Source organism: Marmota monax, unplaced genomic scaffold (genome assembly GCF_021218885.2).
Source record: "Marmota monax isolate L192 unplaced genomic scaffold, Marmota_monax_Labrador192_F-V1.1 WCK01_AAM20220418_F8-fsc00068, whole genome shotgun sequence".
Taxonomy (NCBI): Eukaryota; Metazoa; Chordata; class Mammalia; order Rodentia; family Sciuridae; genus Marmota; species Marmota monax.
The window spans coordinates 1,330,682-1,347,718 of NW_026692352.1; the positions used below are offsets into that span (position 1 = coordinate 1,330,682).

A 17,037-nucleotide genomic window follows, 5' to 3' on the forward strand; every position below is an offset into this window, starting at 1 on the left:
TGTATTCTGGCCAGGCCCAAGGAAGCAAAAAGCAGAGAGTTCTGTAGCCCGAGGCATTGAACATTGGTGGGAAGCTACTTAAAAACAGAAAAACCATAAAAAATGGGGGGCAGCAGAGGTAAGTTCAATCATAAGACACATTTCATAGAGTGCAAAGCACCAAGTTAAATACATTCTCAGAATTTACACCTTTTTGTACCAACTCAGGAAGCAAGCTAGAGTAAGCTCCATAGTTTAAAGACACTGTGGTCAGGATGCAGTGGGTGGAGGTGGAGATGCCAGCTTCTATGCAAGTGGTCACATGTGTAAAGGGGAGCCAGCTTCACCCAGGTGACATGTCTGAACAAAATGGGGTCTTCCTGACCTAATTTTTAAATTAGCACATAACAATACACATGATGAAAGTTAAGAGGAACAGGACAGATGGGAGAGTGTATAGAAATGTGTAGGAAGGAAACTCAGATATCTGAAAATTAAACATAAAATAAGTGGGTATTTTCACTTGAAAAAGAATTCGGTAGAAACATGCATGTTACTCTCAACTGTTGAATCCATTAAGCCTGTGGAGCTCCAAAGGTTTAGGGTTATATTCCTCAAGGGTCCTGTGATTACCTTCTGAGAAATACTAGGAAAAACAAATATGCAGTGGCCCCTCTACAAAATGAATAACCTTACCTGAGAGTACTCAGATGTTAGCTAGAAAATTGTCTTTCAGGATGATACTAAAACTAAGAAAATGGAGTAGAGGATTTCTAAGACCCTTTTCATTTATAAAATCTTATATCAAAAGTTAATTTGGCTTATGATTAAACCAAACTAAATTCAGAGAGCATTATTCATTTTTTACTTTATTGTTCACAGATAATTAGCAACAATTTTAAAGGAAATTCTTCAGATTCTTGACTTGTGCAGCTAGTGCTTTCTGCCTGGCTGCATGGTTTTTTGTTAGTATCACTAAGTTTCCCCTCACCCTCCCCACTCTAAGTTCAGAAAGCTTTCTAATGTGATGGTTTGGAAACTTCCAGACACGTTTTTCATTTGTTTTCAGATTTATGGTAATGACTTTGGCAGAACACTTTTGCCTTCAGAGGACTCTTTCACAGAAGACAGAAGGCATCTGCACCATGGAACCAGCCAATAAGTCTGAAATATCTCCAAACAGCTTCTTGCTGATGGGCATCCCAGGGCTAGAGCACTTGCACGTCTGGATTGGGATTCCCTTCTGCTCCATGTATGTGGTGGCTGTGGTGGGGAATGTGACCATCCTGGCTGTGGTGAGGGCAGAGCGAAGTCTTCACGAGCCCATGTTTCTGTTCCTGTGCATGCTCTCAGTGACTGACCTGGTGCTGTCCACATCCACGCTGCCGCGCATGCTCTGTCTCTTCTGGCTGGGAGCCCACCACATAGCCTTTGATGCTTGCCTGGCTCAAATGTTCTTCATCCACAGTTTTGCTGCCATGGAATCAGGCTTCTTCTTGGCCATGGCCATTGACCGGTACGTGGCCATCTGTGACCCACTGCATCACGCCACGGTTCTCACCCACAGTCGCATTGCCAAAATGGGAGCTGCTGTGCTGGTGAGGGGAGTAGCCTTCTTTTCCCCACACCCCATCCTGCTCAAGCAGCTCCCCTACTGCAGAACTCGAATCATCACACACACCTACTGCGAGTTCATGGCTGTGGTGAAGCTGGCATGTGTGGACATAGGAGCCACTAAGAGTTACAGCCTCAGTGTAGCATTTATGATTGGTTCCTGTGATTGTCTCTTCATTGCTTTTTCTTATGCTCTAATCCTCCGTGCAGTCTTTCGTCTTCCCTCCAGAGAAGCCCGTCTGAAAGCTCTGGGCACATGTGGCTCCCATGTCTGTGTCATCCTTGTTTTCTACTCTACTGCTGGCTTCACTTTCCTGACTCATCGCTTTGGACATAATGTGGGCCCCCAAGTTCACATCTTCATTGCAAATATGTACCTTGTGGTACCCCCCTTCCTGAACCCCATTGTTTATGGTATTAAGACAAAGAAAATTCGAGAGCATGTTCTTAGTTCTCTAAGGGTAAAACTTTCCTGATTATACTGAAACTATTTGCAAACACAGTAACAGATAAAGAAGGAAACAGAATATATAATTGATCCATTTATCATATCTGACATTAAATATTTTTTTTAGTGGAAATCAGATACTTCATTAGAACATATTGGGAAACAATGAGTACATGTTATATAAGTTCCCTTATATTATAAAACTAACAGTTGTGATATTTGTTGTGTGCTCCTGAACTTATTTAGAGTTTAATGCACATTGAGCAAATCTCTGGTTCATTGGTGGTACCAACTGAATGAGATAATGTAATTAATGGGCTCCAATTAAGGTTTTTTTTAAAAAAAATTATATATATATATAATGGTTTTCCAATTAAGTTTTTTTTTTCAAATTTGAAAACTATTCCATAAAAATAACCTGTCAAACATTCCCAACATTTCTGTCAATTATTCTGTCCTAGAGACAAAAATGGAAGAAGTGTGGTTTCCTTTCTATCTCCTTCTTCCTTCAGCTCCATTAAATACCACTGTTTGGCCTTCTGCTTCCCAGGAGGACAACTTCAACAATTTCTACTGAAGTTTGCAAAGCAGTAGTTTTTAATTGCTATTTCAAGTCCAAATCTGTGTCATAAACCATGAATTATAACCATGCTCTAGAAAGCAAATTACAATTTATGTAGCACTTTTTATAAGCATCTTTACTGTTTTGCAAATTAAACTCTCTTTAAAAGTTTATTTTATGGTGGTAAAAACATTTTATGTGAGGTCTACCCTTTAGATGCATGCTACATAATACAGTACCTGTGGATAGCAGTTCACCAAGTAAACTGTTCACCTCCTTGAAATACCTATTACCCTTTGTACTCCCCACATTTGTCTTTTTGATAGGAGGTGACTGAAACATGAGGTTAAAAAGATAATTCTATAAATGGGCCCAATGTGCTAACCCCCATATGCTTTCTTTTCCAGGATGCAATTTACGTGCATCCCTGCCTGGCTCAAGTGGATAGGCTAGGTCACATTCCTCAGCAAACTACCTGTTATCTGCACGAGAAATTCAGGCCTGAAATAATAAGAAATAAGAGGAATCCACGTTAACCTGGAGAGGGAGAATTTTGTGACCCTTTTCATAGACCTGATCCTAAAACTCAGGGAGATAAGGATAATTCCTCCTGTTTAAAAAAAAAAAAATCTGTAAGAATTTATAGTTAAGAATCCAATTAGAACTTGTCAACATGGCCAATGTGACCTAGAGTTGTCATGGCAGTGGGCCTTGAAAGTCTGACGCCATCTTGCTGTTAGTCAAAAGTCAGGAGGTGAACCTGGGCAGGACTCTCTGGTAACTTCTCTGCAATCTCCTATAAAACTGTAGCAGAGGAGAGGCACGTTGTCCCTTTCCTTTCTGAGAAGACCCACTCTCTCTTTAGATGTCCACTTTCCCTTTTCCTATCCGTTCAATAAACTCATTCCTGTTAATCTGAGTGACATGTCTGATAACTTTCTGACTTGATCCCCAGAATCAGGGTTTGGTGGGGGAGGGGATTCTTCATGCTGCTTCCTTTTCTGTAACAATTTGAATTGAGCCAAATTTAATATGCAGCCTTGAAATTACTTAATTATTTCCTTATTGTTTCTTCACCCAACCAATCACCAACATGTCCCTGCACATTCCCACTACCTTTTTTCCTACCTCACAAGTGTATGCATCTCTAAAAAGTTTTAGCCTTTTTAGTTCTAACTTCTCTGTTTTTCAAATTGCTTGGAAACTGGAACTGAAGTCTTCTTTTTCAAACAGACACCTCCTTTCATCCAGTTAAAATCTTCAGCATCCCGTTCCTCAAGGTAGATGTGAACTCCTTATTGGAGTCATTGCATGACTAGATACCAGTGTGAAAAGAGTCAGTCAGGAGCTCTCTTCTCAACAAATCACAGGACAGGCATATCAATCCAATCCAACACTATTGCTTTGCTTCCAAAAAACTTACATTATTTACTAATCTATCGGTACTTCTGGTATCTGGAAGACATTTCCGTCAGTCTTTCTTAGTTAAAAATTCTTCACAGCTCAAAAAACACTTCTTTCAATAGCTGTCCTTACTGCCTGCCTTCACATGTCAACCAACCCTTTTACATATTCATAGATTCATCTATGACCTATCCCATACCTCAGTTGTTTGTTTCCAGACTTGCCATTGTTCCCATAGTGACATGTTTTAAGGGTAGAGCCATTCCCAGAGATTCTGTTTATTCAGAGGCTTTAAATCCTGTCATAGTTTTTGTTGTTGTTGTTGTTTGTTTGTTTTGTTTTTTGTTTTAAAAGTTTCTAAACAATTCAAACACCATGGATCTCCTTATCCACACAAACATGCACAAATACATATTTTTCTTTCCTACACATATTTCTAAGTCATTTTTTATCTATAAACAATCTGTTGGCTCTGTCTCTTTTTCTTTCATGTTTTCCCAGTACATTCATGTACTTCACCTGAGCTATGCATACATATACACAAATTGCATATGTTTATATATTAGATATGCATATTAAAGTGTTCTGACAAATCTCACAGCCTGTAGATGCCACTTTCCATGTACATAAATTTGCTTAAATAAATTGACAATTGTTGGGTTACAGTGCTAGGCCAGCTACGCCTGACATATGTTGTTGTCCATTTCAGAGGTTCCCAATGCCACACATTTCTTCCTCATTCATGATTAATATCACATGGTATAAAATATTCTCCTTGAATTATGAATAGTTTGTCGGTTCTTGTTTTCATAGAATCTGGAATCCCTGTGGCATGTAAGTTTGATGAATGTTTATACAATGGGTAAGTCTCATTTTAAAATAGCTTCTCTCTCAAAAAACAGAAAGATCATAAAAATACACAGGCTTATACATTCGGCCCATCCACCAAAATAAAAGAATAAGAGAATGAAAGAAGGGAAGAAAAGAAGGGGTGAAATTGAGAGAAATAGAGTGGAACAAGGAGAGAGGGTAGAAAGAAGCATTTTGTTTTAGCTGATTTTTCTCTCCATCTTCTGATAGTGAAGTATCAGCTGTATTTCTAAGTTTTATTTAAAAGATGTTCTTTTACCTTCAGCGGACCAATGTGTTCCTTGAATATAGTCTCCTTCTCAATTATTATGCTTACCTTTTTCAGAAGTATAAACAACTGCAGGGTTTAGAGTTTGGGTTGGCTATGATTAATTGAATCTTCTCTTGAGTTTGGTCACATGCCGATGGGAGGGGGAATGGGGCTGGAATCAGTTGAGTGTCTGAGGAGGATAAGTATTCAGTATGACATCCTCACTGATAAGCCTGGGTCCTTTGAATTCCTTGCCATTGTTTCTTCCTCATAATAGCCTTGTTTTCTTACATGGTATTCCAGGACTTCAGTAGGTAAAAGATTCAAGTGCTAGACCAGCTTTGCCCAACATGCAAAACCCTTAGCATCATTTCCACAGTATTTTACTGCTCAAAGCAATCAAAGAATCTGCTCATATTCAGAGAATGGGAAGTAGACTCCCTTCTTGATGGTTACATTGCAGAATGATGTGGTTTGAAAAATACTGTTGTGAAAAACAGTGCCATAGATCCCTTTCTGCCTACATGAATTCATGTCCCTTTCATGTGGTATTCTTTAACAAATATTTAGTTAAGATAATCCACATCAAATAAAATGAATAAATGGTAAATGGCAAAACAGATGCGTCAATTTTGTGTATGAGACTATGGCAGGAGGATTGAAACTATCCTCCACTAGTATATTCTATTCTTCAAAGACAATTACTTTATATTATCGAGAAATCTAACTCCCTTGATCTATTGTTTGTGTATCTTTCTATAAAAGGATATAAATGGAATTCTATTTTGTACACAAAGTATACAAAACAATTTTCATTAAAAATATTAAGTCTAGTATAAGAAGGTGATCCAATATGACTCAGTATTTCAGACAAGATTACAAAAATAAAGGTCCTCTGACCACTATCTTATGTCCCTGGAAAACTAAGGATGACTCATAATTTTTAGTTAAAAAAAATACTATAACAAAACACCACTTTCCACTAAATCTGGTTACCTGTGGAGTCTTTACTGGAAATATGGTGTTTCTCTTACACTTCTAAACAGCTGGCACTTTAATTTAGATTGCTTAACACAAATATTAGACCTCTTAGTATCTAATGACAAAATATTAATTATTTTACAAAGATAATTTCACAGGGAATGGGAGTTCTTTGCCACTGTACAATCTATGATGTATCCAACAGAGTCCACTACTTTGTTATCTTCCCCATGAAATGATGAAGGAAATTCAGAAAATAAAACTCCTGCCTCCATATTTTTGTAGTGTGTTTTCCTAGTAAATACTTTAAAAAAAAATTGGTGCTTTTTAAAAATTGCTCATATTCTCTCAGACTAATTTAGAAGTTGCTTGTAGACAATTCCTGGCCAAGCCAATGATTTCCCATGACTCTGGTATAAGACCTTTCTCTGGTTTGGGGAGTAAGATCTACCCAATTGCAATGTGTGCGAAGTGTTGGGAATGTGATATCCTAGGAGGTACCATCGGACAATCAAGAATGGGATCACTGAATAAATATCTCATATTTCTAGCCACTCTGTAGGCCAATGTGGAGTCCTATTTCTTATGGTTTTTTCCAAGTATCCCTAGCAAGAGAGAGCTCTTATACTCCATAGTAGTTACTTATTCAGTAGTAGATATTTATTGGCTTTCTCCCATTACTGTCTTGCTTGCTCCCACTTCCACAAGATTTTTCTTGAATCTATTTCCCAAATGTACTATTTACACCCAAATTCTTTTGGGTTTGCTTTGTATGGACACTTGATAGGAGACCCTTGACATTAATCCACTGTTTTAGATTGAGACCATAAGGTGAACTTTGATCTTCCTTTCTTATTCTAGATTATAATATAAGCCATTAAAATTACCATCAAAAGGGGAGGGGAAAAAAAACGCTATAGTGAGTGGAGAGACCAGATGAGTTGCTATAGTGTTCCCGTGGCGGTAGTCATGGTGGTGTATATGTGCTCAAGTAACAGAGGCTCTGGAGAGGAAGGTCTGACATGACAGGAGACTAACGAAGATAGGGTTAAACTTCAATGTCTTGGGTTTTCTTCACCAGCTTCTAAATCCTTTTGATCCATAGGGATAAGAACATGTGAGAAGACAATGCCATGGGTTCCTCATCACAGTCTTTCATTAATTTAATTGATCGGGTCTTAAAACTCTTGAAATTATCTCCTAATGACTTTTTGGTAAAAAAATAAGTTTATTAAGAGTTTCAACACAAAGGTGGATAATGGGCTTCATCCAAGGACATCAGAGGCAATTCTGGCCTGAGAAGTTGAATTGTTTGCTCGCCCAATAAAATCACTTTGTTTTTTCAGGTAAATAAAACCGAATATTAGATAACTGGAATATTAATACATAATCCCCTGCTGCAGAAGGATTTGTATGTTTTGGTCACTGATGGAGAGATGAAACTGTTTTTCTTGATTTGTAGTATAACTCATACCTATACATCTATGGGAATTATAATGATAAAAACTGAATTTAAATAATGATAAATAATATTTCATCATCTGAATAAAATGTTTTTATTCAAATATCACACTTCCCATGACTACCTCTGAGGTCTTCTACTATTTCTTAAATTCTACACTAGTTGCTCCTCATAGTGAAATTAATTTTTTTTTACCATAGCCTAACTAAAATTAAAATACGTTTGTACGATATTCTTATATCATCACCATAGAATCAAAGAATATGTTCTTGGGTCACATTCAAAAGATAAATTACCTTTAACATTACAGAAATACTCAATAGATATATGAATAGGAAGGAATTAAAAAAAGAGGAAATAAAGATGGAAAGAAAAAAGACAAAAAGGAAGATCAGAAAAGAAAGGGATAAATGGAGGGATGATAAGAATTTATGAGACACATACAAACTTTTTTGCCAGGTTTATCTCCCGTTCTGACTGTTCATCTTTGTAATATAAATTTTTAGGGGGCATTGTAATGTAAAAATTTCACAAATATGGCCACATATAGTTCACCTTAAACAGGCACATTTATATTTTTCCTCTGACATATTACCTGTTGGCTCATTGCTGGGTGGCAGACTTTAGAACAAACATCTGAGCAACCCTTCTACGGATCTCCCTGGTCTTCACACCATAGACAATGGGGTTGAGGGCAGGGGGCACAAGCAGATAGATGGTGGACAAGAGGATGTGGACATAGGGTAATACATGACCAAAACGGTGACTGAAGAAGGAAAAAAAGGCAAGGATATAAAACTCCAGGAAGACAACGATATGAGCAGTACATGTGTTGAATGCTTTGATTCGTGCCTCTTTCTGGGGAAGATGAAAAACAGCTTGAAAAATCAGAATGTAGGAGATGAAGACAAAGATCATGTCAAAACCTAGAATTGCAAAAGCCACAAAGAGCCCATATGATTTGTTAATACGGACATCTTCTGCAGCCAACTTGACTACAGCCATGTGCTCACAGTAAGAATGCACAATAACCAGAGAGTGGAAAAAATTCAGTCTTTTGAGTAGAATGGGTAAAATACCAACAAGCACTGTTGCCCGAATTGCCACCATCAGCACCACTCGAGTTAGAAAGAAAGGTGTGAGAATGGATGTGTGGCGCAAAGGATTACAGATGGCAACATAGCGGTCAAAGGCCATGGCCAATAGGATGCCAGACTCCATGCTCTGCAAGGCGTGAATGAAGAAGAGCTGGGTGAGGCAAGCATCAAAGGCCATGGAGTAAGAATCAAACCAGAAAATGGCCAACATCTTAGGAGCAATGGCCACACAGAGACCCAGGTCAGTTGCTGACAGTACTGCCAGGAAGATGTACATTGGTTGGTGCAGACTGCGTTCTATAGGGATAATGATTAGCAAGAAGGTGTTCCCAAGGAGAGCCACCAGACATACACCAAGGAAAGGAAATCCAATCCAAAACTGCACATGCTGTAGTCCAGGGATACCAATCAGGATCACTGTCTTTGGGTTCAGATATGACATGTTGGTGGATCCCATGGGGCTGCTAAGTCTTCTAATCATTATTTATTCTCTTACCTATCAGAGAAAAATCATGAATGGGAAGGAAGAAGGTCACTCCTTTATATTTCCTCTAGGAATAGGATAAATATGGATGAAAATGCCACCAAGTGACTTTAAATCTTTGGGCATTAACTTAGGTCAATATTAGAATAGTGTTCTTGGATATTGTTTTAAAAAGCCAATGTGTATGGTATGTGCATGAATAAATGTATCACACTGAAACCCATTATTCTTCATAATTAATATGCATTAATAAAAAGCCAATGTGATATCTGTGGCTGAGGAATGTGATTCAGTGTTCATCCCCTGGAAAGTGTCTAAATGAAAATTATGATTCAAAAATAATTGATTCTACTAGGCTTTGGAGTCTTCTCAAAATGTCACAAAGGCAATTATAATTTTTTTTCCATATCCATCTCCAAACTCCAGACATATATCATATTAAGTTAAATCCCCTTGCAACCTTTGAATTTGTAGTGTAGATTCTCAGTCTCATAACATTATTCCATCCATTCAAAGCTCAGAATCTTCAGGTAGTCTTAGCCTTGCCCAATTTTCCCATGTTCTCTAGATTAGGGTGAACAATACCTTCTCCCACATTTTAGGAATTGCTTCTCAGATCAGGAAACAGAATATTGTTCTTTCAACAATATTGAATGTTTACCTACATGTATGTCAATTCTCCAGGCTCTTATAGGCATTATGCAGGAGTTATTCTTTTACTAGTAGCTGTTGAGTCACTGAGTTAATTCCAGTTCATGAATGTAAGCAGAATAGGGTGGGAGGTGAAGTCCATATTCACAGATCTTAGAGGAGATAGCAAGTTGAAGAGATTGATAAGAAATCTATTGAATAAAAAAGTATATCATAAATTAGGATAAGATGTAGCTTGTCAGGGACTAGAAGGAAATTCTCCTTCAAAAAATAGCCTGACAGCCCCCTAGGAGACATCCTGCCTGGGAGACATCCTGCAGCTACCTATCTCCCTGGAACATCCTGAGGTTATCAGGATCATCAGACATCTTTATCAGGATCATCAGACATCTTACAGCTGGCAGTTTTACCACCCACATCCAGCAATTGCTGATTAGAGAGCTTCCCCATCCCCAGCATATAAATACCCCTGTGTGGACAATAAAAATTTGCAGCTTGATCAGAACTCCTGTCTTGCTGTCATCCTTTCCTGTCTCCTGTCTCTTGTCCCTTCATTCCTGCCCATCTAGGTTCCCTGCCCACGTTGATGCGTCCTGCTGCTGCCCACATTGATGCGTCCTGCCTGACGGGGGACAGTAGCTCACAAAAGCTAGCCTGTTGGATAACCTCATAGCTTAAGTATTTTGATATTACTGTTCCTTGGATGAATAAAGAATGGTGCTCTGCTGTTTATAATGGAGCTCAACCTAACTTAGGTTCCTCTTTTTATTTTATTTTTACCAGTTAACAGTGAATATAATTTGTTTGGGTACTGGGAATTGAACTCAGGGGCACTCAACCACTTTGCCACTTTGAATATATTGTCCCACTTCACACCTGCCCAAATATCTGATATTTTATAATTTTCTTGTTCTCTTTCTTTTGAAAATTCCTAACTAAAGTTTAAAGCAACCTTATATAACCTCTCATTTAATTTTTTCATTAACCATTTCACAAGCTGAAAATCATACAAACATCTTATTCCATCTTCTTTATGATTGTATCATAACAAGATATATTGATTGAATAGGGAGTATCACTCTAAATAGGATTTTATGTATTTTTATTAAAAGAAATCTAAAGAGGTTACTTATGTAAAATTTTGGAAAATAATAGAACAAGTTACAGTAAGTAGGAATACATACATGAGTATAATAACAAACTCCCTAACATTAAAAATATAAAATGTTTTTGTAGTTGATGGAGAGTAGGAGGTCCTGCTAACTGAACTCTGTATTTGTAAACATCAGATATAAAACATTCTAAATTTTGTTAGAAGAAATTTCTGTTGACGCCCATTATGACTGGAGGTTAAATCTAAGAAGTGGTGAATTCCTAAATGTGATTGTTGATAACAATGAGCACATCTTGTTTAAATGGCATGAGCTGCTAAAGGCAAAGCCTAGTGGAGCTACAGAAAGAAAATATATCTGAAATCATTGTGTATAAGTTGCCTGATAAGCTAGGAATAAAGGTCAAAATTAGCTCCAGGCTTGCATAACACACAATAATGTAACAATCACATTAATTTTTTTCTGTAAGTGTTATATGTAAAATTATGGGACATGCATTTAGAAATATAATTTACAATCCAATCACAGATCTACATAAATGGGGGGCTAAATCACTTAACTCATGGATTACTGGGAGGACTAAATGAGCTGTTCATGAGAGTCTGAGGACAACTTATGGGAAAGTATAACATCCAATATCTGACAGGTAATTCTTGCCAAACCTGTGGAGAACTTTTATGAAGACAAACAGGCACTGATGTCTTCTTGAAGAAATGTAGAATAAAATACATAAATGAGGCAATTTTCTCAAGAAAACATTATATAAGTTCCATTAGAAGATTAATTTTCTGGAGCTTCAGGTTACTGTGATTGGTCAGTCATATAAGCAGAATACACAATTACTTTTGCTTATTTAGTTTTTTTATGTGGTGCTGGGGAAGGAACCCAGTGCCTCAGGCATGCTAGGCAAGTATTCTACCACTGAGCTACTACCCCAGCCCCACATGATTACTTTTTTAACACAAAAATGACATCCCATTTATATGTATTCCTTGATAAAAATCAATAAATTCCACTTATTTAAACTAGCTTTGGGCACATCACCTGAGAAATATACATTTCCTTTTAAAGTTTTACTAAGTAGATGGGAACTGCATGAATAGGAACACACACTTTTAAAAAAAATCATTAAAATGTTTATGGGACAGCAAAGGGATTCATTGTGTGCCTCTTAGCTTTATGTGATAATGGGATCAGAAAATGTCATTTTCTCTGAATGGAGAAAGGAATAGAAAGGAGAAAAGAATAGAAACATTTCTTACATAAGAGAGGGCAAAGCATAGGACACGAGAACACAAGAAACAAAACTAGGAGATTTTAATATCCATGATACAGAAAAGATTGGCTTTCAGGGGATGGGAGCTGAACTGTGGTCACTGTGGCCCAAGGAACAAAGCTATCAATGACAAAAGGATACTTCATCTCTTCATATTGTTAGATTTCAAACTACACACAAACACACACACACACACACACACACACACGCACGTCCCAAACCACAGACTGTCTTTTCATATTTGAAAAATATTAGTAAATTTAGAACTACTTAGTAGGTGAAAAATAGAAGAGGATCCTGAAAATCTTATTCTCATCTTACTTTTGCTACTAATTGAGGAGAGCATGTCCATTTCTTCACATGCAGTTAGAAAGATGTTATTAAATCACCTTTCTATCTCTTCCACCTTTAAATGACAAGAATTTGGTCTCTCTCACATATTGTTGATAAAACAAACGAGCAAAAAAAATTGAGGCCAGATAGAGAAAATAATTATGCCAAAAGCAAGTTTGTTACTGAGAGATAGAGGATTAAGATAACCTGGTTTGGTATTTTTTCTTCATCCTCTTAAAATTTGCTATAATTAGAAATCCTCAGCTAAGTATAGGTATAACAAGTGGAGAAGAAACTCACCCAGATAAACAGCTTCCTAGCTGGAAAGTAAGAACAATGGATGGAACATATATTTTCTGACAGGTCATGGATATAGAAAGGTATTAATATCTAAGTGTCTTTCATCATCTGCTTTTAACTTTTTTGTTTTGTTTTGTTTTGCTTTGAATCTATTTGATCCCAGGTTAATGCTGTAGATCTGGCCTCTGGAGGGGTCATTACACTTATGAAAATCATTTGTGCTTTGCAAAAGTATATATTCATTACTTGAAAGTAGACAGAAAGTACTGTTACCTCATGAGAAGTTGTTTCCAGGGATAGCAAGGAAATATTTACAGTATGATGGATCTGAGATCATTTAACATGTGGAAAAAGAAAATCTGAGAAATGGAGAATTCGTAGACTGGAAAAACAACAACAACAAAAAAAACCAGTCCTTTTTTCCCCCCAATTTTCTGACTTAAGAATAATTTTATAGCTTAAGGAAACAAAAATAATACCATTTGTGTTTGTAAATATGTTGTTATAACTGTGATTTACACAGCTACAACTACTACTATTGCAATTAATATAACTATTACTAATAAAAATCACCAAAATCATTGTAGTGCTTTTCAAAATTGTAGCATTTCAAAAATAATGACATTTTCACTCTTTTATCTCCTTAGCAGAATGACACTGCAAACTTTTCCGGTTGCTTAGATCAATTTGAGAATGTACCACTCTGTGTTTTTATTTCATTTTGATATCACTTGGTACCACATCCCTGGTAATATTTATAAAATCTTACAGAGAAAAGTTATGCAACTCTAATATCAAAATATTCTTCTCAATATCTCTATGTGATGAATTTCATACAATCTTGAATATTTCAAGTATAATACTGGTATTCCAAATGCAAAATCATTGTAGTACATTTCTTTGCCATTGAATGCCATTAATTGTATGCAATATTGAAGCCAGAATTAGACAGGCAGTCAGGGTAGATAGGTAAATGGAGTCAGATCAGATCAAGGAGGCCAATTTTGAGTGAGTCTGGGAAGTTGGAGTCTGTCCCCTGAGGGATTGAAATGTTAATTCCTTCAGGGCCCTTCCTTCAGCGCCCTTCCTTCACCCTTATCAAGAACCTGGCCCTGCTCCAACCTGTTGCCAAGGTAACCTGTCCCAGGAATTTCCCCTCCCCACAGGGAGCTGTAAAGTTGTTAATGTGTACTTAGCTACTTCATCCTGCCCTTCCCCCTTCAGCCCACCTGTTTCCCACCTTTTGGCCACACCACCCAGCATTCCTGGGCCTAGTCATGTATGCAGGAAGGAGAAAGATAAGGGGGGAAAGGCAGGAGAACAAACGAAGCTTGGGACATAAAAAGAGCAGAGCACCTCACTTCTGGGGATACCAGGGTACCAGCTATGGCCCCCTTTTCCCTCCTGGGAGAAGTCTATGTTACCCCTATTAAAATAAACCCTGCTTTTTATACTTGCCTCCGCGTGCTTGTGCTTCTCTAATGTTCAGACTTCAACATGTGGGGAAGCAGAACTTGTCACCCATAACCGGCAGTCTCACTGGGACAAATAGTCTTTTTCAATGTTTCTGTTATGGCAGCTCTGATTCTGGGATTACCTTTATTTGACATATATAGCAATAAGAACATTTTACATCTAAAGTTTAAAGCATATAGCAATAATACAAAACTATATTTTTGTTGACCTAATAGATTCAGAACCAGAACATCTCAACAGTACTACTTTATTCACTATGCATTAGTAGATCTTGGCCTAACAGAAGAACCAGCCTCCCCCTCACATTCCACCCCTTCTCGCCTCTTCAAAGTTGTAAGGTTATGGACTTATTTAAAGACCTCATGATTTAAATTATTTCAAATGCAATAATATATACTATAATGTCAGGTCAGTGGCAGTGACTTAGGAACAAAGCACCAAGCAGCCCAGAACCGCTGGTCAATCCTGGATCTCAGCCAGTTGCCCCATCAACTCCAGTGGGACAAGGGACTCTAAAAACCTCTTTTCCTGTCCCAAGCCCTCCCTTCCAGCATAAGCTCCATAAAATTCCAGTCTGGTGGAGCCCCCACAAGGTTTCTCCCCAGACTCTCTTCCTCTGGGCTCTGTCATTAAAGCCTGGTTCAGTGGCCTTTTAAAATCTGCCACCTTTTGGTTGCCACCATTGCCTGACCTTGCATATAATAGGAAATATTATGACCTGGTAATCCTCTTATTAGAGTGTTCTTGCCAACTAATGTTCACTCAGTGCCCAACCTGCCCACAGACTCTCTCCATATCAAAACCCATCTCTTACTGTGGTTGATATGAAATCAGTTCATTTGGTGTTCAGGATTACTCCCTTTGGACCCAGGCAAACCTAGGTTAATGTTTTCACTCTCCTATTTAATAATGACCTTAGAGAAATCATTCCCTTAGCTTAATTTTATTTATCCACAGAAGTTGAAAAAGTGATAGTATCAACCTGCATCACTCTACTGGTAATTAAAAAAAAAATGTTGCATATCAGGTACCTAAACAATGTCCTAACACCCGATCTCTACTAACAATTGCTGGAATAATGAGCCATTACTATTATGGCTGTGGTTCTTTGCACTAATATTTGTTTACTAAATAAAATGTAACATTTTACTAATAGTATAGACAAGAAATTCATTATCCATGAAGGGACAATGTAAATCAAGTCCCCATCATTTAGTCTAAGTTGAAGGTTAGCAAATTCATCCAATTAGATGAGGAGTCTGTTTTAAGGCATATTCAATATATTCTAGGCCCTCATAGCATATTTAGTTAGGTAACAGAAGTAAAAACCTTTAGGATTACTTTAAGGATACCCACTAGGGAAAGTCATTTTTTCTGGAGGAAATTTACAAATAACTTCAATTTTATCCTGAAACATGGAATGTATAGAATGGAATTGGCTTCATCAAACAAAATGGAATTCTGTAACTCAAATTTGCTTTTTTAAAAAAATAACTGAGACTATAAAAGCATTGTCATCTTTATAGAATATGAATACTGAACACAGATGCATACACAAGTAGAGCAAGTGTGGCAACTCAGAGTGCAGAGCCAACCCCAAAGCCTTCCAGCTGATAAGAAAAGCAACTGTTTCCAGGAGAACACCTGATGACTACCATACTCATCTGTCAGGTACAGTCCATAGATCTGGACACTTGTCACTCACCAGGGCCCACGTCTGCAGTGAAAGTGCACTTCTTGCAGTGTCTCTTTCTGCAGGGTCAGGCTGGCCTTTGTGCCCAGGATCCCTGCTTTTATGCCTGTCAGGAGGATCACTATGACAAGGCGGTAACTCCCTGGAGAAGAACAGCCTGGCTCAATCTGTTCAGGAACTGAAAGCATCTGAGAGCTTGGGTCAAGCAATCTGATCCCTGTTGGTTCAAAGCTATATCTAAGGAACCAGGAATCCCTGTTGAATGTTTTCTCATAGGCACACCAACTTTTTATGTGGTTCATTTTAACATTTTTGTCTTCATTAACTCTATTTTAATCATGTTTTCTTCTTTTGCACTTGGAATCTACACTTTTTTTCAAATGTGTCCTTTCATTCACTTTTCTAACAATAGCTATGCTCATTGCTTTTTAAAATTCTATTTTTAATTATATAATAGCATGTAGACTCCTAGAATTGTCTTAACACATAATTGTTTTTATTATAGTCTATTTCTACATTAAGTCATAAGTAGTAGGGATATTAAAGAAATTGCCCCGGAACTCAGAAATTTATTTCAAATTCTGTTACACAACAGGTATATGGTTATGTGTAAGTTGCTTAAATTCTGAAGCTTAACTTACTATGAAGTGTGAACTATGTAAAGGACCAAATGTACTTCTTAAATATTGTAGGTGGTTAAGAAAATATTAGATGATAATTTTAGCAGTATTATTACTTTTTGTTCCATACTATTTATATGCTTAAATCATATGAAACTGAGGTGCTTCTTTTTTTAAAGACTTAAAACATAATTCAATAAGTTGATGCTATATTACTGCTCCATTTCTCAAAAAAACTTCAACTTTAAGGTCTCAAAAACAAATCAAACATGGTACACCAATAAAAAAATGCACAGCATAACTACCTAAAGTAGGCAAGACTAAGCGCTACTGTCAGACCAACAGCACCTAGCAACTCTATTCCCAAGATTATACTAGGCTTATCAAGAAAAGCTGTGAATAGCAACATCATAGAAACAAAAGGG

At 37.3% G+C, this 17,037-nt stretch overlaps 2 protein-coding genes across 2 annotated transcripts; one reads left to right on the forward strand and one right to left on the reverse strand.

Moving 5' to 3' along the window:
- The first annotated feature begins 1,124 nt into the window (after window positions 1–1,124).
- Window positions 1,125–2,069, forward strand: LOC124090951 (olfactory receptor 52M1-like). The gene has a single exon (XM_046441760.1). The coding sequence runs from the start codon at window positions 1,125–1,127 to the stop codon at window positions 2,067–2,069; it is 945 nt and encodes a 314-aa protein (XP_046297716.1).
- A 6,104-nt stretch (window positions 2,070–8,173) lies between these two features.
- LOC124091145 (olfactory receptor 52A5-like) lies at window positions 8,174–9,130 on the reverse strand. Its single transcript, XM_046442116.1, has one exon. The coding sequence runs from the start codon at window positions 9,122–9,124 to the stop codon at window positions 8,174–8,176; it is 951 nt and encodes a 316-aa protein (XP_046298072.1). The 5' UTR covers window positions 9,125–9,130.
- Window positions 9,131–17,037: the final 7,907 nt, after the last annotated feature.